Source organism: Hyaena hyaena, unplaced genomic scaffold (genome assembly GCF_003009895.1).
Source record: "Hyaena hyaena isolate Hyena2069 unplaced genomic scaffold, ASM300989v1 scaffold_154, whole genome shotgun sequence".
Taxonomy (NCBI): domain Eukaryota; kingdom Metazoa; phylum Chordata; class Mammalia; order Carnivora; family Hyaenidae; genus Hyaena; species Hyaena hyaena.
Window position 1 is genome coordinate 972,966 of NW_024080786.1, and position 22,613 is coordinate 995,578.

At 46.2% G+C, this 22,613-nt stretch overlaps 1 protein-coding gene across 2 annotated transcripts in view; it reads left to right on the forward strand.

The window, feature by feature from the left end:
• Positions 1-3,131: 3,131 nt before the first annotated feature.
• ITGA6 (integrin subunit alpha 6) overlaps positions 3,132-22,613 on the forward strand; it is a 78,709-nt gene continuing 59,227 nt past the window's right edge. For both annotated transcript variants that reach the window (XM_039239177.1, XM_039239178.1), the window contains exon 1: positions 3,132-3,512. In XM_039239177.1, coding sequence (XP_039095108.1) covers positions 3,331-3,512 — 182 coding nt within the window. In that variant the 5' untranslated portion in view covers positions 3,132-3,330. The remainder of the gene's footprint in view (positions 3,513-22,613) is intronic.

Here is a 22,613-nt window from a genome sequence, read left to right on the forward strand (position 1 = left end):
AAGCGGGACCCTAACAGGGCCTTGAACATGGTAGTGGAATATATATTAAAGAAGATACGCGGCAGTGGGGAGAACTGTGTAAACAATGGCTTAGAGATGGAAGGAAGCGTTACACTGGACTGTGTCAGGTGTCACAGTGAGTAGCACTTCAAAATTAAAAAAATGAAGTGTTAGCTTAAAAAAGAGAACAAAGTGGTTCCCACTGAATACCAGCTTGCAGTGAGGTTCATGGTATTCTAACTGTAATAGCTTGGGTCTGTTTCTCTGGAATAGTATGTATTCAACATGAAGAAGAAAGGCTATCTTGCTTGAAAAATCATAATACAGATCTTTTTCTTAGCTTTCTCAATTTAGTTCCCAATGTTTCTCAATCTTACCAAGGTTATCACGTATTTGTTAAAACAGTGTGATTTCAACATTGTCTACTGAATTTGAACTCACTGAACCCCACTTTTTTTTGAGATGCTCAAATCACATGGTTTATTCAATCAATTCAAAACACCATGAAAAGCAACAGGAATTTGATGCAATGCGCCTGGGATCTGGTACCTACAAGATGGAAGGACCATACTTCTAGGATTCTAGAATCCTGGGCTGTATTTTGACACTCCACCTGCTGCATTGTCCTTCCCTGCCAATGATGAGATTACAAGGACTGGAGTTGAAGTTAAACAAGGGGCCCAGCAGACGCAAGGTGCTGTAACCAGCACATGGTTGGTTATCTATTGGGAAGATATCTGCCCAATAGTTTGTTGGTCACCGATTAACCAGCTGAGTGGCTGTTTTCGGCAGAATACTGGCCCCCAAAAATGCCCTAGTTTTAGTCCTTAGAACTGTGACTATGTAACTTTATATGGCAAAGGGATCTTTGCAGATGTGATAAAGAAGTTTGAGATGGGGAGATTATCTTGCATTCGCTGGCAGGCCTGGTATAATGATAGGAGGCCTTTTGGGAATGTGGGAGGCAGGGATGTCAGAGTTAGAGAAGATGTGATAATGGAAGCTGAGTCAGAGAGATAGACTCTGAAGGTGCTACACTGCTGGCTCTGAAGGTGGAGGAAGGAGCCATAAGCCAAGGAAAGCAAGTGGCCTCTAGAATTTGGAAAAGCCAAGTGTTAATGGACTGAGTTGTGTCCCTCCCCTCTGCTGAATTCCTATTTAAGTCCTTTGCACCCCACTTTTGATGTACTTGACTGGAGTTTTTGATTGGCAGAGAAGTAGGACACACCCCTCCTATGCTGAGGGACCTGCTTTGGGAGCTGTCCCCCCCCACCCCCCCGGGTGTGGTGTTCAGGCAGCTTTTTTGTGTGGTGAGGGCTGCTCCCTTGGTACAAATACTTCTTTAGGTGAAGGGGCATCCCTATCCCCAGCCCCATGTGCACACATGGTGCTCCAGCTCTTCCCTGGGGCTCTGCTCTGCTTCCACATCCAATGCAGGGACATCAGATTCCAAGGCAGCCTCCCCAAGGCATTCCAAGAGGCTTCAGGCTAGCAATTCTTAAACTTTTTCAGGCCATGGGACCCCTTTGGCAGGCTGCTAAAGACCATGAATCCCTTTTCAGAGCAAGGTTTCAAATGCATAAAATAAAATACATGGGATTACAAAGGAAACCAATTATATTGAAGTACAGTTAACAAAATGTTAAAAAACTTATGTTGTAGCAGTACATATACTTAAAATTTTTTAAATGTTTATTTATTTTTGAGAGGGGGAAACAAAATCTGAAGCAGGTTCCAGGTTCTGAGCTGTCAGCACAGAGCAGGGTGGGGCTGGAACTCACAAACCATGTGATCATTACCCTGTGAAGTCAGAAGCTTAACCGACTGAGCAACCCAGGCACCCCTGTGTATTTTTTAATTGACCTATTGCATAACAAGATCTAGTGGAGGGTCTATCTAATAACTGTGATTGAAGATATTGTAACAACTATGATGTGATGTAAAAACACCTATGGGTTCTACAGGAGACTAAAGCATACTTACCTTACTGCCCCTGTGGTGTGTTGCCTACTTTCATAATGGAAGGAAACGCTAAATGCCAATTAGAGGTTAGGGAAAATAAAAATGTAAAAATTTTTTGTCATCCAAATTTCACAGTAACCCTGAATTCTCTCTCCCCTGGTTAAGAATCCCTGGGGATAAAGCTGGCCCAGAAATCAACACCTCACTGGAGGCCCCACCCATGCTCTGGGGGCAGGAACCTTTAGGCCACCCACACAGAGCTCAGAGCTGACTCTGGGTGGGGAACTAGTCCTGGCAGTTTGGGGGCAGGAGAGAAGAGCTCCTGAGCCCTTGTCGGTACCACCTTAAACACCCATCCTTTACTGTTGACGGGCTTCTTCTCAGCTTCAGAGCACCTACAGACCAAGTTTCAAATTGCTGATACCAGTGTGACTTCTCCCAAAACTCTTCTTTTCACGGAGGCAGATCTCTGGGTGCTTTGGGTCAACGCTGAACTTGAGTTTTCTCATCTGCAAAAGAAATATCCACTTCATAGGATTGTTAGGAGGGTTAAATGAGATAATAGCTGTGAGCTGTAAATTGTATAGCGCCATCAAAGTTTGGGCTATTATTATTTTTGACGGTTAGTTCTTTGAGGGCTGAAAACCCATGCAGCCCCCTTCCCCGAGTATCTGGCACGTGTTAAGCGCTCCATAAACACTTGTGGACCGAATGAAGTGCGCACTTGCACGTGGGCTTGGGTCGGCGAGAATCCGCTGCTTAAGGCGACCAGTGCCGGCGCAACACCAGCATTTGTCCTTGCTAACAGATAGTAAACGCCTTTCTGGCTTGGCGCCGAATGGCAACCACAGTTCCCGTGCTGCTTTCCCAGAGGACCCCCCGGACGGGGCTGCCGGGCCGGGAGCTCACGCCCCACCCCCCAATCCCGGTCTCCCACTCCGGCTTCCGGGCCAGGTAGGCGGCTGCGGGAGCGGCGAGGGGCCGGCCGGGGAGGGGCAGCGCGGGGACGCAGCGCAGCCGGGCCGGCCGGGAAGGTGCCGGCAGCGGGCCGGGCGGCGGGCGCGCGAGGAGGGGCCAGAGGGGTGGGGAGGGGCGGGGCCGGCGTTCTCGTCACTTGATAAAACGCCTGCGAGTCTCCAGAGAACAACGGGCTCATTCAGCCACCGGGAGCAGCCCGCGAGGGGGAGAGGCCAGGCGGAGAGCGCAACTCGTCCCGGGGGTGGGGCCGGCCGCGGTGGCCGGAGGGGATTAAGGTGGCCGCGGCGGCGGCGGCAGTAGCAGCAACAGCAGCAGCGCGGCAGCCTCGAACCCGGCCCCGAGCGCAGGGCGGCCGCCGCGGCTCCAGCTCCCCTCCGCTTGCGCCCGCCCATGGCGGCCGCGGGGCAGCTGTGGCTGCTCTACCTGTCCGCGGGCCTCCTGCCCCGGCTCGGCGCTGCCTTCAACTTGGACACCCGCGAGGAAAATGTGATCCGGAAAACCGGGGACCCCGGGAGCCTGTTCGGCTTCTCGCTGGCCATGCACCGGCAGCTTCAGCCCGAGGACAGGCGGCTGTAAGTTCCCCGACTTCCCACCCCCGCCAGGGCGCCGGCCCGCGCGCGAGCAGGGGCGAGGGCGCGCCGCGTTCCCGCCCGCCTGCCCTGCCGGTGCGGCTGCCCCGCCCGGGACTCCGCCGGCCCCCGGGGAGCGCTGCCCGCAGCCCCGCCCGTCGCGGCGCCTCCCCCCATTCAGTCCTGGAAGCCGGAGGACCTGCGGGCCGAGCTCCGCGGACCCCGGCCCCCGTGCCAGGCGGGGCTGCGCTCGGCCTCGGGAGAGTTTACTTTTTTTTTTCTTTTTAAAAAAGTGCTTTCCGGAGATCCTTCCCTCCGGGCGTGTTTGCTGGGAACCCGGCAGGTGGCATGCTTTGCTGGGCTTCACGTGTGTGATTGGGGCGGGGGTGACCCGGAGGGTAGAGTCGCTGCATCGCTGTTGTGGGCTTGCTGGGAGCGTTGTTCGGAAAGATCCAGGCCTTTCCCAACTGCACACAGTACCTGGTTTCCTTGAAGACTCGAGAGCCCTGCAGAAGTTGGAAAGCCACTTTTCACCCTGCCCTTGCGTGGCTTTCCCTGCACGGCGGGCGCTCCTGTGGGAGCTATTCTTACACCCCTACTTTAAAAGAAAAAATGAGTTGACCAAGCACCTGTTCGCAAGACTAAGATCAGCTGAGAAAACAAGACCTTATAAGTGGTGTTCCCCGGCCCCCGCCCAGGCCCCAAAGCGCCCGGCGGTATCCGAAGACCCTTTAGGCGACTGCATTGGGCAGACCCAAGCCGAAAGTTTAAAGCAAAATGTCCGATCTGGGCTGGGGCTTTGCAAACGAGGTTTGGAAATAACCCCCTCCCCCACCATAGCCTAGCAGTGCTCCTCTCGGGAGAAAGTGGAGGCTGGCACGGCTTCGCTTCTCCTTTTCTTTCTTAGACGGTGTTGGTTCCCACATGATCAAACTATTTATGCTGGAGAGGTTTGGGAGCTTAGTCCGCCCTGATCGCTGTGGGTCTTCCTTCTTACTCTGTGCTACCGAAAAATAAACTCACAGGAGTTCCCTCCTCCCCCAAGGCTTTTAGTTGAACCGAGGCCCTTCCAGGACCGACAGACCGGAGAAAGCAAAGTGCAGCCACAGTAAAGAGAGGACTTTGTGTTTATGAGGGAGGAATGGGATTCTAAAGCTGGAGGAAACTCTTGATTTCTGCAATTACGAACTTCAGAATTGGTGAATCTTAAGAGTCAGAATTTTCTGCTAACACCTGCTAGTGAAGCAAAGAAATTAGTAGGGGGTGGGGAGGCTCAGGGCTGGCTAGCTGTGTATACTCTGCCTTCTCTTAGGGGAAATAATTGTCAAGCTGTAAATCTGAAATGAAAGGTGGTTTCTGTTACCTCAGTTAATGGATGACGTTTAGTGTCTCTGAATACTTAGTGTGTAAATGTGCTTCCACCCATATGGAGAATTTGAACCGGTTAGTGCAGCCATGATTGTGGGCCAGCGGAGGAAATACATTCTGCTTGGTAATCTCTTGACCTGACGCCTACTGAAGGTGATGTCTTCCTTGGAATACTTGTTACAGCAAAACATTGTGAAGGGGAAGTACTGGGGCAAGGAAATATCTTTGGGATGGAGACTTGCAAAATGTGACTTTAGACAGGAATCTCTGTCACTAAGCAGTATGCCTGCCAAAACTTGTTACTGCTGTTAGAGCCGCTGCCGGTCCTCCTGATGGGTAAGAATAAGCCTGTGGTTGGAGGCTGACGGAGAGGAATGGCTGATCACCTGGGAATGTATCTTTCCCTAGAGCTTAGAATGTGGCAGTAACCACACTGTAGCGAGCTGTCCTTTATGGCAAACTCTGTTCCCTCTCCCCTTCTTTTGGTAAAGTATTCCAGCTTCAGGAGCAGCTTTGGACCTCCCAGGAAAACCAGCACACACAGGCCATAATCATCACATCAGTTGTCACCTTTGTAACAGATGGTGGTGTAAATAACAGCCAGTGAGATTGAGACCCCACATCTTCTGGTCCAGTGTCCTAAGCTCTGCACTCTATAGAAAAGTTCAATAAGAGTATTTCAGGGAACCAGGGAGACAGACCCGAGCTCATATTCCTTCTGGGCCATGTAGCAGCTGTTAATTTATTTTGAGTCTTAGTTTCTTTATCTGTAAAATGGAGATATTATTGCTTAATGAGGTTGTTGTAAGGATTAAGAGACAGCATGTACAGTGCTAAATTCCTGCCTGGCATGGGTACTTGCTGACTAAGTGGCTGTTAATGGTGATAAATTTAGAGGCACTAATTCCATTCCTACTATGTGCCAGATACTGGACCGGTGTTAACCATTCTGCTTCTGACTGCCAAAGAGGAAAGCCAAAGTTTATTGTAGGTGGGGTGATGGATGTCGTAAACTCTTAAGTTACATTTATGAAACCTGTGTTCAAAGCAATTTAACTTAATTGGTCATAATTAGACTGATAACAAAAAGTGAATTTTCTGAACAAGCAACTTTATTGAGGCAGGAGAAGTAAAGATGTATGGGGATATCAGATGAATGCACTGTTACAGAAACTGGTATAGATTTTTGTGGGTTGAATTTTCTACAGTGTTATTTAAATATTTAATACCAATTTGAACTCCAGTTAAGATTTTATCACAGAATAATGTATCTGAGAGCCTTAGAACGTGTTGGGTGTTCCTAGAACTTTGGGGACTATAAAACTGAGCTTGAGACTATAAAACTTCACTCAGAGTTTTAATCTATGCATTAAGGAAGTTGGAGACTCCAAACGGTGATGAGATAGTTGTCTGAGTTACTGAGGTCAGGGTTTGCACTCCTTGGGATCTTTCATTTCTCTTAGGTAGTTAAGGTTGAGTTACCACCCCTGCCAGGCAGACGGTGTGGGATGACATCTGTGGGCATGTCTGTTCTGTGAATCATCACCCTTAGCTCTTCTGGGAAGAGATGGATCTGTGTTTGACTAGAAGGCAGAAACTAGAAGTAAGAAATCTTATTATTAAGCGCTTTTCTTATATAGCAGTTCTGGGTTTTTTCCCAGCCCATTATCTTCTTTTGGGGAACTTTCTGATCCTCATCATCTTCCAGAGGCTCTCCAGGCCCATTGTCCCTTCTGACCCTATCATATTTGCTTTTGATTTTTCTCACCTAGTGATGCTCCTGCTTTTAAAATCATTAACTAGAGGTCATCTAGTCTCCCTGGCTCCCTTTATAAATGAAGAAACTGCAACTGAAAGTTAGGAAATGTCTAAAATCTCACAACTGCTTTAGAATCTTCATAGAATCTGGATTTGAACTTGGTGTTTCTGACTGTGCTCATGCCATCTCCTAAAGGAAAAGTCAGAAATGTCCTTCAGACCTGGAGGAATTGGCTGGCATCTGAGTTTTGGAAATGTACTGTGTTATGTTGATTTATTAAATTGCTTTCCATGTGAATCAGGGCTATCCGTTTAAATATCTGTACCTGGACTCTCTTCTAATTAACCCTTATTCCAGCTGGCCTTGGATCAGCTTCCTGGTTCTTCTTTCTTTGCCTCTTATTCCCTCCCCGTCTGAAAAAAGCTCAGTGAGGGGTAACTGGAGCCAGCCAGGGACCAGAGCTACCTAAGCAATTGCTTTCTTGAGTTCATTCACGGTGCCATGTGGCCCAGGGCCAGCAACCAGGGACTGTGCTCGGTCACCTTGAGTCCTGAGATTAGAGAAAGCTCCAAAATGGGTAGGGAGACTTAGAGATCCTAGGACTATGCAGGAAGAGAAATAGACCAGTTTAATTTTAACGCAGGCTGGTATGAGCCATCCAGGTAATGACTTACGATTTGGAAAAAAAAAAAAAAAAAAAAAAACGGATCAGAGTACTCATGGTATGAATAATTTGTTAGGAGGGACGTTAAATGCTCACCTAAGGCTCTCTATGACTGTAAAGAAGCAGTTACCAAAGCAGTTGTTAGTTGTATTGTACTATTTTAACATAACAATAACATTAAGATTTAGTTTAAGCTTTGATAACCAAATAGAACTCTGAAGTATGACAGACAACTAGTTACCCCAGGACCTTGGCCTGACATATTACTGTGGACAGAATTGGCCAGTGAATTTGGCACTTTCAAGAGGGACCGTGGAGATGTAATAGAAGATGCTATTGTATGGTTAGCTGACCAGGTCAGTTTTATGTGGAACACTGATTGGTTCTCAGGCAGCCCATCTTAAGAAAGAACATAATCCTATCTCAAGAGCTAGTTTAAATTTCTCCATGAAAGCCTTTTGAGCCCAGCCTACACTATAGCAATTTCTTCTTCCTTTGAATATCTGTAGCACTTAGTATCATGTGTCTGACAGTTCTGATGGTTTTGTGTTTAACTGTTAGCTACCATTTTCAGAGGATAAACGAGTCTCCCCCAACTGGATTATAGGTAATGTGAGGGCAGGAGTTTTATGTTCATTTCTTTGCCTGATAGCACCTAGCATATGCGTTCCAGATACAATGTAGTCCTATCATACACTCAATTTAACTTGTGAAATCCATTCTTTCAGCTCAGAGTAGGGAGAGAAAGGAATTCTCTTTTTTAACTCCTTGCCATTCCCTGCTCAGAGTAGCCCTTGCACTCTGCTACTCCCAAGGAAAAAGAAAGGGAAGCTATAGGCATAGTCCAAGATGCTCATTCTTGGTTTTTGAGTTTTCAAGGATTCCCATCCCAGGTAAGGGATTTTCAGGAGTGATTTTAAATTACACTTGATTTTTGCCTTAAAGGCAGCTGACCCACACTGCAGTGGGTACTCAGGATTTGTTGGTTGTTATGACGAGACTAGACAGAGATGATGGCTATAGAACAAGATCCTGAAAGCACCTGACAAGGATGTGCATGGGTCGAATGGGAGTAAGCATGTGAAGGTACCAGTGAATTGATGGCTAAAGCTTTAGTCAGTCAAGGCTAGTAAGGGAATCTTGGATATGTGTAACTCTGGGAGCAGTGGTGGGAAAACTGTTGACCTCCAGTGGGAACTATAGAATGGTGATTTGGTTGGAGCTTGTGTCAGAAACAGGATTCGGACGGCTTCTTGAGAGGGTGGTCAAGACTTAGCTACAGTAATGGGCACCAGGGGCAAGGCCAGCCCCCATTCTTTCCTATTCTTCTGTGTTTGGGTGCAACTTGAAAATCAAATAACTTTATATTTGCGGTAAACTTTAGGGATTTTTTTTTAGGTTTATTTGGGAGAAAGTGTGCACGTGTTCAAGCAGGGGAATGAATGGCAGAGAGAGAGAGAGCGTGCGCACGCAAGCGAGCAAACATGCAGGAGCGAGAGAGAATCCTAAGCAGCCTCTGTGCTCGGCATGGAGCCTGACAAAGGGCTCAATCTCAAGACCATGAGATCATGACCTGAGCTGAAATCAAGAGTCGGTCACTTAACCGACTGAGCTACCCGGGTGCCCCAGAACCTTAGGGGTTCTTAAACCTGGTTGGCCATCAGGGTAACTTGGGGAATCTCCTTATATAAACATATGTTTCTAGGCTCAGCCCAGGTCTACTATGTGGATGTGATCCAAGAGACTGCTTTTAAAGTTTTCTAGGTTTGAGCCAGATGAGCTTTCCTTTTTTTTTTTTTCTTCTTCCACAGAAGATAGCATAATGTAGTGGATAAGAGCAGACCCTAGAGCCATAGTCTAGATCCCAGCTGGAGCCAGCTGCGATGAAATTCTCTGCCATTTACTAGCTATGATATTGTGCAGGACAGCTATAATTCTGCACCCAGTTCCAATGTATGGGTGTTTTCCCCACATACCACCAGTTGGGAATCCTACAGTATCCAGTTATGACACTGTCTACCTGGAGATAGCATCAGATCCCACAGATTAAGGACTCTGTCCTATAAGACTGCCTTCCCCCACTTCAGATGCCAGTCACAAGTTCATGTTGTCCCTTGTGCTTGTGACGGATTAGCTGTAGATTAGAGGTTTCTATGACCTTTCTCCTTGGGTTCAGGTAATTTGTTGGAGTGGCTCACAGAACTCAGAGCAAAATTTTACTTGCTAGATGACCAGTGTATTATAAAAAGGTACACCTCAAGAAGAGCCAGATAGAAGGAGTGCGTAGGGCAGGGATGAGGAAAGGGCACCGAGCTTCCATGCCCTCTCCAGGTGTGCCACCCTCCCTTAAATTTTTACATGTTCACTAACCCGGAAGTTCTCCAAACTCCATCCTTTTGGGTTTTTAAGGAAGGTTCATTACATAGGCATGAATGATTAAGTCCTTGGCCATTGGTGATTGACCTCAGCCTCCAGCCCCTTTCCTTACTGGAGGTCAGGAGGGTAGGACTGGAAGTTCCAACCCTCTAATCAAGCAGTTGGCTCTCATGGCAGTCTGCCCCCATCCTTAAAGTGTGGTCCAAAAGGAACAGTGGACAAAGACCAAATAAATGTATTTCTTTTTTAAATATTTAGTTTTGAGAGAGTGCAAGAGAGTGTGCACACTCAAGTTGGGGAGGGGCAGAGAGGTGGTGGTGGGGGGACAAAGGATCTGAAGCCGACTGCACGCTGACAGCAGCAAGCCCCATGCAGGGCTTGAACTCTTGAACTGCAAGATCATGACTTGAGCTGAAGTCCGATGCTCAACTGACTGAGCCACCCAGGCGCCCCCAAACACATGTATTTCTTACTTTAAATCACAGTATCTAATCTTTCTAGGCTCTCCTTACACAGTTGTAAAGGAAGATTATTGTACCTTACACTAGCCCTGGCCCAGAGTAAGCACTTGGTGTTTGTTAGATAAATGTGGAAACCATGGCTGTAAGGAGGTGAAGTGGCCATGACACGTTGGACAAGTGGGTTCTCAGTCCACATCTCCCATGCTTCTTGGCCTGTGCAGCGTGTGGTTTCTCCTTTCGGGTTTGATTCTGATCATAGTTAAGTGTACATCCTCCCTTTAATTCCATTCTATAGTTACCACGCCTGGAAAGTACATCTCAGAGGAACCGTGCCTCGTAACCTTTTGGTAGTGCCAAGCAGTAGATGAATACCAGCGAGGTCTCCGTATGCGGAGATCAGGGGGCAGACTGGTACCGGGATAGTGAGGTGCTGGGCAGGCAGGGGCTTTGTGCACAGGGTACTCTTGGACCGTGGGTTGTGAAGTTACAGGATGGAGTTAATAAGGAACACCAATTTCTCAGACTTCTGTGATTTCAGAAGTATCCCCTTACCCTTATCCTTGGGAGACTGGGCAATCTGCACTTCCCCCAGGGAAGGGTTGATGATGATTTATTTTCCTGGTCCTTTGTGGGGCATTAATGTCTGGTAGGAATGCTGGATCTGTTTGTGCAAAGCTGGATCTGAGTGTTCACAGTGAAGCTGCCTAGTGTTGAAGGCGCATGGACAGAGTAGGGAAGTAGTGCTCTAGCAGCTTTTTTTTTTTAATTAATTTTTTAAATGTTTGTTTATTTTTGAGAGAGAGAGAGAGAGAGAGAGAGACAGAGCATTAGCAGGGGAGGGGCAGAGAGAGAGGGAGACACAGAATTGGAAGCAGGCTCCAGCCTCTGAGCTGTCAGCACAGAGCCCTATGTGGGGCTCGAACTCCCGAACTGTGAGATCCTGACCTGAGCCGAAGTCGGGTGCTTAATCAACTGAGCTACCCAGGCGCCCCAGCAGCTTTTTGTTTGTTAAGCTGGCACTCGGAATTGGAAATGGTGATTCCTTAGAACTAAATTAAGAGACTAATTGTTAATTAGCCCTGAACTAGGACAGGTAGATTGGCTCTTCACCAGTGTTAGCCTAATAACAGGGTGGAATAACTGTCTAATCTGCTGCTGTTTGGCTTTTCTGGTTAGGTAAACAAGGCAAGGCCATTCCAAATCTGTTTATTTCATAGTGGGTGTGCTTGTAGAATGACTTCTTTCACAGGCTACAGTGGAGCCTGGGCAGACCTTCCCTAATTCTCTCTCTCACACACGTGCTGGATTCCAGTGTCGTCGGCTACTGCTGTCACCTTGCCTAACCCCTAATTGGGAGAAAGACTTTCGAAAATGTTTAAGATGCTAAAACCAATGAAATGGCACAGAAAGCTGTTCTGAATTAGAGGGAGTCAGGCTAGTGCCACTGAAGCGAGCGTAGAGGGCAAAAGCAGGTACTGTGGATGGAGCGATGCATATCTTCTCGCAAGTTTATTTGCTGACCAGCAACATATATTTTGCACGTCATACAATCCCCGAATATTACTTTTTTTGAAGAGCCACTTCAGATATAGTATAAGAAAACCTTTTAACAAAATATGCTTTCTGAGCCTGGAAATACAGTAATAAAAATAAATTTTGGAATAATGTGAAAGGGGCACGCCAGTTAATGATATGAAGAATAAACGGAGCACAGAGTAGTGCCTGTTTACCCGAGGTCTCTGTTTGCTTTGTTGGTGATATCAGTGTCACTCTAGTTTCTTCATTTTGTAAAGGACATCGATTTGTACTGAGGTTATTTTAAGCGTGGGTGTGGGGGGAAGTGTACAAATGATCATAAACATTTCAGGCCCATAAGGGTAGGATGTCACTGAACCAGAAGTCTCTTGAGCCAAATAGCCTCTTGTCTTTGCAGAATGAGAGCCCTCCTCTTCAGGATATACTGCCATTGATAAAGCGGCCACAGTCTTCTGTGGTCTTGATAAAGCCGCATGATCTAGAGTTAGCGAGAGGATCCTCCTCAAGGTACATCAGAGCCAACGGTGTGAATGGACCACTTGACAGCGGTGGGATTTTAAAGTCTGGTTTTTCTTTCTGTTTGCTGAGGAAAGTAAGCGGCCCATCCTGGGTCCCTTTCCCACCCATCTATCTGTCAGATGATAGCCTGGGCCCCCTCCAGCTGGCAGTATAGGACCTTCTCTTAAGAACACGGGTATTTTGAAGTGAAATGGACACATTTAGAATTCTGCAAGGCTCTGGTGAGATTGGAGGTCTGTAGGAGAAGGGGTTTAAAATCTGAGGGGTGAAGGTGAGGTGTTGAAAGCCAGCTGACTGGGGCTTAAGGAATCCAACTCTGTTGTGACACAAATAAACCTAAATATTTTCAAACAAGGAGAAGCTTAAAGAGGCTCAGATGTGATCAGGTGATATGTAAAGACCTAATTCTAGGAAAATGGCATTTGCCCTTCAGGTTTTTTGGCTGCTAGTGGGTCCTGGCCCAGGTGCCAACACTTAGGACAGTACTCAGAAAAAGTTGAGAGCTGGCTAAAAGAGCTGGGAAATGAAGAGGTCTCACACGAACCCACAAGTGCAAGAAGAGGTGGACCTGGACACCGTTGGGCCTTTTAGAGGCTCAAGGATAGAGACCTAGAGAAGATTTAGATGGTCCAAAGCTCAAGGGAGGGCTTTGGGGGCCAGCTAGAAAAGAGTTTTAATGCTTAGGACATGGTAAAGCCAATTCAGATACCATGTTCTATCAGCCAGTTCAGAAAGAAATGTATTTTCTAAGCCTTATGTTTAGAAAGGGTCCAGGGCTGCTATAGAGATGATTAGTGGAAGGTGTGGGCACGTGGAGACGCATCCTCACTCAGAACGATCCCAGGAGGGGAGGGCTGCAAGGTGAGAATTCCCCAAGCTCGCCAGCACCGTTAGCCAGAAGCCCCCTGAGAAGGGTTTTCACTGTTGTAGGGTAAGAAATTGATCTTTTGTAAGCTCATATAGTTCTATGTGTGCACATTTATGTATAAATGTATGTTTTATATTTCAGCCTGAAAGAACGTAGGAATTTTTGTCCTTAACCATGAGGAGCAAGTAAAAACTTAGAGGGGAATGTGCTCTGGATGTCTAGGAGAAACCATAATCAACTTTTCTGGTTTTCCTATAGAAGTTGTAAGTTCAACAGATATTCAGTGAGCATTTTCTATGTATTAGTCATGTACTAGTGCAGGAGCTGTGGCAGCAAATTAAATAGATAAAATCCCTGCTTAGTTCTGATGGGGGAGACAGCCAAATAGGGCTCTTATGTTAGAAGGTAGTAAGTGATACGGAGGAGAAGAAAGTGGAGAAAGGAACTGGGGGGTGGTTGGCAGTAGGTCAGCCAGAGAGGACTTCACTGAGAAGGCAAAACTGCAAACCATGTCAGTATTGGGGGGAAAGAGTGTTTTTGGCAGCAAGAACGCCAAGTGCAAAGGTACTATGGCAGAAGCATGCCGAGCACATTTAGAACAGCAAGGAAGCCTGTATTTTCCCTGAAGGGAAATTGTGCAGAACCTTATAGGTCATTGAAAGACTTTGGCTTTACTCTTGACTGAGGTGGGAAGCCATCGGAGGGTTCTGAGAAGAATATGACATGTTCTGGCTTAGATTTTAAATGGGTATCTCTAGCTGCCAGATTGAGCATAGACTCTGAGGGCAAGGATAGATGTAGTGATACTAATTAGGAGGCTCCTATAATAATAGATAAGAGGATAAGAGGTTTGGGTAGGAGATACAAGTAGTAGAGTCTTGGGCCTCCTGGTGGACTGAATGATGAGTGAGTTCAAGGGAGGGGGGGAGGGGGGAGAGAGACTAAGGGCGGAACTGTAGGGCCCTCCCATTGCAGAGGTTAGGGAGGTGAGGGGCATGGCCAGTAAGCAGGAGGAGTAGATATGCTGTCCTGGAAGCCACGTGATGAAGGCATATTGGAGAGGAGTGATTCATTAGTTGTGTCAATGACCCTGCAAGCTCATCACTAGAAAAGCAATGTGGAGGCCATCCACAACCTGATCAGAACACTGTGGAGGCCTGGGAGCCAGGTCTGGTGGGAGTGGGTTCGTGAGAATAGAGGAGGAATTGGAGACAAAAAGTAGGAACTCAAAGTTTTGTTGAAGAGGGGAGCAGAGCAAGAGCTGAAAGAGAAAATGGGGTCAAGAGGGAATTTTATTATTTTTATGATGGGAGCAAATGCCAGTGAGCTGGGCCGTTGGTGAGGATGATTCAGTAGAAAAGGCCAAGTGAGTGCAGGAGAGAGGCGGGTTGCTGGTGGGATAGCTGGGACCGCGGCACAGGTGGCTCATCACACCACAGTAAGGGCCTACGGATGCAGGCAGTGGGTTCTTGTCCTGGGGGGGGAGGGCTGCGAGAGGTTGTTGCCCCCCCCCCCCCGCGTTGCTTCTAATTTCTCATCAATAACAGTAGCTCATTAGCCCCAAGTTACTCAAAAATACCTGTGTAGAAGTTTGCTTGTAGGGGTAAGACCTCCATTCTCCAGATAGAGGAATATGGGGTTAGAATCTCTGCTTCTTCACATTCTGCGGATTTGACCTTGGGCGGGTTACTTGTCCTCCTCAGTGAGGTGGAGGTACTAACAGTACCTACCCCACAGGGTTGTGAAGAAGAAGTGCAGTGAGGATAAAGCTCTTGGCATAGTGCCAGGCACATCCGGTCAACATCAGCTTTTACTGTCGTGGGCCCCTTAGCAGTAAAGGCTGCTGTAGCTATCTTGTCCTGACGGTCTGGCAGACAGCAGATGCTCCTCCATGGGGGTTAGGTCAAAGGTGAAGTTGCCCCACAGGCAGAGCTACCACCAGACTCGGGGGCGGTCTGTAGGCAGACAGGAACAATAGTCTGGCTTTGAGGAGAAGAAAGGGAAACGTGGGACTTGGAAGAAGGAAGAGAAAATGGCAACACATCAAAATACTTTAGCTGTCTCTAGTTCCTTATGCTATATTTGAGCTGCAGAAAACTGCAGCTTTTTGTTTTGTTAAATTCTTTTTTTTTAAAATTTTTTAAAAATGTTTTATTTATTTCTGAGAGAAAGGGAGAGACAGTATGAACAGGGGAGGGTCAGAGAGAGAGGGAGACACAGAATCTGAAACAGGCTCCAGGCTCTGAGCTGTCAGCACAGAGCCACAGAGCCCGATGAAGGGCTCGAACCCATGCACTGTGAGATCATGACCTGAGCCGAAGTTGGACGCCCAACCGACTGAGCCACCCAGGTGCCCCTTTGTTTTGTTAAATTCTTACAAGGCTCATATGAGGTGTTGAGTGCACACCGCCCATATGAGGCTGTGCAGCTGCAGGACCTGGTACTGTCTAGGGTGGCATAGCGTCCGTGTGCCCGTCCTCCTCCTGCCAGAGACACCAGGGCATCGGCAGGTAGGGATGTGCCGGGCAGGGTGGCCGAGAGCCAGGAACACGGCGGGAGCGCTGTGGCCTTGCTTCCTGCTCCTGGGGCCTGGTTGATTGTCTTTGTGATCCTGGTCAATATATCTACTGTACCATGGTGTGTATGGAGTCAGAGTGACTCAGGGTCTCGTTGAATTGTCAAGAGGGTAGAAAACTAGTCTGAATAGCCCTTTGGGCTCTAAAATCCTGACACTATTCAGCCTCTTCTCTTCAGATAAGCAGTGTAGGTTAACCAGGTAGCTTGAGGTAAATCTGAATCTGAAAGGAAATAGACTATCTCTGAAATTATGCAAGAGTATGACTCATCAGGACCTTATCCTCTATTGCCCTGGGGTGTGCCACAAATTAATTACAGAACATCTCCCTGAGGCGGCATGGTGGTGAGCTATTTAAAAAAAAAAAAGTTACCTCTTTACAGTGCAGAATGTAGTATATGTAAGTTTTTTAATCTAAAACATGGGGCTTTAAAGACAGTTCAAGGGATGCCTGGGTGGCTCAATCGGTTGAGCGTCCGACTTCGGCTCAGGTCATGATCTCATGGTTCGTGGGTTCGAGCCCTGCATCGGGCTCCGTGCTGACAGCTCAGCGCCTGGAGCCTATCTTCGGATTCTGTGTCTCCCTCTTTCTCTGACCCTCCCCTGCTCACACTGTCTCTCTCTCTCTCTCAAAAATAAATAAAACATTACAAATTAAAAAAAAAAGACAGTTCAAGCTTTTGGACATAATGTGTAATTCACCTTCTCCCTGGTCATTGAGTGCTTTCAGGGAAATGGTTGAAAAGCACCTACCAGCCTCTTTTCTGTAGAAGGACAGCTGAGACCTAGAACAGTGGCAGCGAAACACAGCTGCCTGATGCCCACTGCATCTAATGCTATGCCCTACACTTTGACTTTTGGTGAGGTAGCCTGTTCTTGAGTTAATCCTGTGCCACATAATCTTGCCCTTAACAGAGCTGTGTCCTCTGTTTTTAAGTGTCTCTCTGGAAAAGGATAGCAAATCCATAGCCACTGTTGCCCTTTCACCCTGCTAATTACTCCGAGTGACCATGGCACTTTTTTCAGCCAAGTCTTAGAATTCTCCAGGTTGGCATAAGTTAGCCTCTGCTGGTGAATGGTTGTCTGCACATAAGGCAACACCTGTTTGCCTGCTTGGTCTGGCCAGATGCCCTGCTATAGAAGCCACTCTACAAATGTCTGCCTGACAGTGTTATCCCTACTGGTGTGAGAGCTGCTTAAGAGCAAGTCTGACAGCTTGTCCATTTTTGGCTCAAATTTAATGGAAATGGGTACCCAGTGGTACTAGTTGAGCTTTTGGTGTTGATTTAATGTCCCAAATACATTATAGACTTCTAGGAAACAGGAAGTGGGATGACCATTTTTTAAGAATGATTCTTTCGGGGCGCCTGGGTGGCTTAGTCGGTTAAGCGTCCGACTTTCGCTTAGGTCATGATCTCGCGGTTCGTGGGTTCGAGCCCCGCATCGGGCTCTGTGCTGACTGCCAGCTCAGAGCCTGGAGCCTGTTTCAGAGTCTGTGACTCCCTCTCTCTCTGACCCTCCCCTGCTCACGCTGTCTCTCTCTCTCTCTCTCTCTCCTAGAAATAAATAAAACATTAAAAAAAAAATTAAAAAAAAAAAAAGATTCTTTCACCATGGTACCATTTTAAGTTTACCATCTTAACCATTTTTAGCGTACGCTTGGGTAGAATTAAGTATAGTCAAATGGTTGTGAGTACTTGATACATCTTTTTTTAAAATTTTTAAAATTTTCTTTAAATTTATTTTTGAGAGTCAGAGAGAGAGACTGCGAGCAGGGGAGGGTCAGAGAGAGAGGAAGATACAGAATCCTAAGACAGGCTCCAGGCTCTGAGCTGGCTGTTAGCACAGAGCCCGATGCAGGGCTCGAACCCACAAACCATGAGATCATGACCTGAGCCGAACTCGGATGCTTAACTGACTGAGCCACCTAGGCGCCCCAACCTTTGGTACTTCTTAAACTTGTTTTGGAGCCACTAGAAATCAGATTGTCTATGTTATGAGTCCATAAAATATTGACCTGCTAAACTTAAAATAACTAGATAGGGACTTGGTGCTACATCCTGTCATCTGATAGAATATTCTAATGTAGATTAGTGGCAACGGAATTAAAAGTGTAACAGATTTGCAGTAGAAGGTAAAAATCCCCTCCTGTAGCTTCGTGCATGCATGTTCTCCAGTTTCGGAAGGATTGCTCCGGTTGGACCCAACAGCTTAGCTCCTGGCTCCATGTGCGGAACCCCTGGGCTCCTCGACACCTGTCCTTTGAAAAACCAGTAATTGGTCTTCAGTTTCTAACTGAGTGAAACAGAAAATCACAGCCAGTATCAAGCCTGGCCATGTTCATTTTTTACTCCCTTACTTCATGCTGCTCTTCCTAACTCAGCAGGTTTAGAATGAAACCTCCTTTTCAGTGGCACCCTGAGGTCAGGTCAGAACTGAGGTTTGGTATGACAGTGGCACATTTACGGGTTGAAGTTTGAAAGGAAGTGTGTGTGTGTTCAGGGAACATCAGATTAGACTAACAGCTGTCCCTAGTAGCATGGTCATCATTAGCTTGTCTTGCACATTTTTTTCTTTGATCCTACCTCTCCACCCCCACCTTCCTTTAGAGCTTTGTTCATCTATTACCTGGGAACAGCTTTTATTTTCTTTCTCTCTTCCTCATCGCTTTGATTTTTTTAATGACTAATTTCTCTGTTCTGTTTAGTTTAATAAACTCTTTTTATTATGTGTGTGTGTATCATGGAATTTCTAATCATCTGTTTGGGAGCCATCAGAATAGATGGTTCTAGGTTGTGAGCCCTCAGAAGGCAGAGAATTGGGTCTGCTTTACCTGTGCCTGCCTGGGGTTTTGAGGTGGAGCCTGGCATACGTCATTCCTCAAAAATAAAGTGCTTTAAAAGAAATCTAGGCCCATGCACAAGGCATAGGTGTTTTCATCTGCACACAAAGAGTGGGTGTATTCTAGCAATATCACCCAACAATGCTTTTGTGGCTTTCCTTAGCACTGGAATGATTTATCACCTTCAGAAGTTGGGAAGGAGCCCAATAAATGATCTAGAAAGATGGGCCATCTCCCTTGTTTTATGGATCAAGGAATGGAGGCCCAGAATTTGTTGTAGGTCATGCAGCCAGCCACTGGTAGAGCTGCCCCTGCGTTCCTCCTCCATCCAGAAGTCTTTGTACACTTGAACCCCTGTCCCCCACCTCCCCCACCCCCAAGCAGGGTCTGTGTAGTCCATGCTTCTGGTTTTATGAAATGTCAGCAGAAACTAAAGCAGATCTGTTAAGTCCTACCAAGCTTCTCTGAAAATCTTTTCTCATCAAAAAGAGCTGCCATCTTGAGTTCCTGAGCTAAGCGTTTCTTGATGATGAGCTGGGCCTGGGTGTGCCTTTGACCACAAATCCAGAAGTAGTTACGTGTTCCCTGTATGGATCCCCACGCCCTCTGGTGTGTTCCTGGACCAGGAGTCCTGGTTCCCTCCACTCCTCTCATTCATGTTCTAGATTAGACGAAAGGTGAGGTGCCTGACTCAGGCCATGACTCATTCCTGCTCCTCCCTTTAGCAGGTGGTTGCTGCAGAGAGGGTTGGGCCATGTCCAGAGCATGGGAGACTATGGCATTTAAGCCCAGCAGCTATTTATAAATAGCATTTACTGAATTTTAGCTCTGTATATTGGGATACCTCAGAACTGGATAGATTCATTCCCTTCTGAAGGAGGATATGAGGCATGGGACTGTTGATGTTCCTCTCTGAGGTTCTCCTGAATGCTGTCAGCACTGTGGATTTGCATGATGAAGGTGCAGGTTCCTCTCTGGTATCTGTGCATTTTACTCTGTAGCTCACTTGACCATGTTGGGAAGCTTGCCCACCTTTTCATCTTTTTGGACTTTCCCTCCTAGTATCTCTCAACTTCTGTCCTCCATGTGGACTTGATTGTAATGCGCAGATGGTCAGCCCCATACGGGTTATATGCTTCTTTATTGCTGTGTCCTCATGCTTCTGGAATGGGCTATAAAAATGAGCTTTTGACTTTTGCCTGCCTGCAGCTGCCTGCTACATAAAGATAGCATGTGTGAGCTTGTCTTCTGCAGCTCTGAGGTTTGCTTTCTTCATGACTTCCGGGCACGGATTTTAACCTCCGTGACCATCTCTGCTTTACTCTACAAGACTTTCAGTGACCCAGTGTCCATCGGCTGACCTTATTTTTAAAAGTACATTTAAGTTTATCTTTGAATAGGTAGTACAGTCACAGGTACAAATACAAAAGCTACAAAAAGAGGTGAAGTGAAAACCACCCTCCCACCCCCGGTCTCCAGTTACCCTGTACTTCTCAGAGTCCACCATTTTTAACCAGTTTGTTGTGAATCCTTGCACAGGTACTTACACATTTATAAACAAATACATTTTTTTCACCTATGGTAACATGCTGTATATATTCTTCTGCACCTTGCTTTTTTCTCTTGGCATGTTTTAGAGCTTGTATGATGTAAATAAAGAGCTTCCTTAGTATTTTTAATGTCTGCATAGTGTTCTGTTTTAAGAGTGAGCCATGATTAATTTAACCAGTTTGGATATTCAGGTAATGTCTAATCCTTTGCTGTTGAAAGCAGTGCTGTGGTGAAGAACTTAATATGCCTTTGCTTTACCTTAAGTTGAGGGTCCATTCCCAGGATGGTGGTTTGCCCAGCATTTTATTTTATTTTATTTTATTTTATTTTATTTTATTTTATTTTATTTTATATTATTTTATTTTATTTTATTTATGTTATTTATTTTATTTTATTTATTTTATTTTATTTTTTTATTTTATTTATTTATTTTTTTGCCCAGCATTTTAATGAACATAGTTGATTCTTGAGGAGTGACTGTTCCTCTTCATGACCATCTATGACGAATGATGTCTTCCCATCCGGTACTGTCACAGACTACTACCCTGCCATTGGGGTGACCGGAATCTTTGCAACAACTAGAATTAACAGTCTTTAAAATTTTTTTAAAAAATATTTTTGTTTATTTCTAGGAGAGAGAGAGACAGCGTGAGCAGGGGAGGGTCAGAGAGAGAGGGAGACACAGACTCTGAAATAGGCTTCAGGCTCTGAGCTGGCTATCAGCACAGAGCCCGACCGGGGCTCGAACCCACGAACCGCGAGATCATGACCTAAGCGAAAGTCGGACGCTTAACCGACTAAGCCACCCAGGCACCCCTTTAAATTTTTTTTTTAATGTTTATTAATTTTGATAGAGACAGACAGAGTGAGAGTGAGGACGGGCAGAGAAAGGAGACCCAGAATCTGAAGCAGGCTTCAGGCTCTGAGCTGTCAGCACAGAGCCGGATGCGGGGCTCGAACCCCTGAACTGTGAGATCATGACCTGAGCCAAAGTCCGGTGCTTAACTGACTGAGCCACCCAGGCACCCCTAGAATTCATAGTCTTACATTCAAATTGTTGGATTCCTGATGGCTTCAGCATTTGTGCTCCCCCATACTTAGACTTGTTAAAGAATATTTGCAGATTAGAGTGGCGTGTTGGAATGTGTGTTAACTGACTGCTGATAAGAGCATCACTACATCAGAGTTTACAAGGTTATTTGAGGTTCTTTCATTTGCTCCTTGCAACACCCTATGAGAAAATTCAGAACCATTTCAAAGATGGCACCCAGCTCATAGGTGGTTCAGCGAGGATTGGAACCCCTCAGGTCTTCTCATAACTCTCTCAGTGTTTCTGATGATGGTTTTTGCCTTGGCAATTTGCGACAGGACAGGTCAGATGGTGTGAGCCGTCCGCAGGTGGCAGCTGCCACAAGCATGTGCCCTGTTATCCCGACAGCAGCAGGTCCAAACAGACTTGCTGCCCAGCCAGGGGATGCCAGTGAAGCAGTACTTGCAGTTAAGCTGTTGAAATGCCTCTGGTTGGCAAATAGTTTTGCCCCAATCCCCCCGAGTGTCCTGTGACACTGTGCTGGCCGCTCGGCCTGGACATTCCTGCCATGTTTCCCCACAATCCTGCCACTAAAGGGGAGGTGAATGAAGTTTATTCTAGAATTAATATATTACATTTAATAATTCTAATTTGCCTGTGGGTCCAGCTCCAATGCTTTACCACCATCTGTGCTGACTAATTTGCTTTCCAAGCCATACTGGTCACTAAATACTTCTAAATATCTTTAAATGCAGGAGTGGAGTGGTGAAAACAGCATAAATGTTTAGCAGTGTAGCTTCTATAAATATTTTTATATACTTTTGAAGTGGTATTTTTTTTTTTTTTTGTTCACAGTATCCTATTTCTAAATCTTTTTTTAAAATTTATTTTTATTTTTTATTCTTTTCCCTAAAATACCTCTTTGGCTTTGCTTTCCGTGTTGTTTTTGTTGTTGATTGCTTTGGCTTTGTTTTTTGTGTTGTTTTGTTGATTGATTTTCCGTAGTATATAAAAATCTGGGTGGCTGGTTTGAGGTGTCCGGGAACCAGAGCTCTCTCCCCGTTATTCCACCATGCGTGGCCTCAACCCTGTGACCCAGGAGGTGGAATCTGTGTTCTAGGAGGACGAACAACGGGATGAAGAGTGTAGCCAAAGGTGCACGGGCACTGTTAAAGATTCCTGAAAGCAGCAATGCGATACTTGGTCTTACATCTCCTTTAGCAGGACTGAGTTTTGTGGCACGTCTAGATGGAAAGGGAGGCTGGCATGAGCTGTCTTTTTTGGAGGGTAGCCTGGTGCCTAGGTTATCCTTTCACTGTGGGAAGAGAGGAGACCCAGCACTGAGCCACAGCTGGCAGTCTCTGGCCCAGCTGCTAAGCCTGTTGTTTCAGTTAGCTCATTTAGAAAATAAACTATGTGATATTAATTTCCTTTTCTAAACATTGAAACATTTGGATTTCCTAAAGTATTAGAATAGCAAAATGGATATGGCGACTTACCAGGTGTGTTTTTTATTTAAAAATTTTAAAAAATTTTGTATGTTTTAATTTTATTT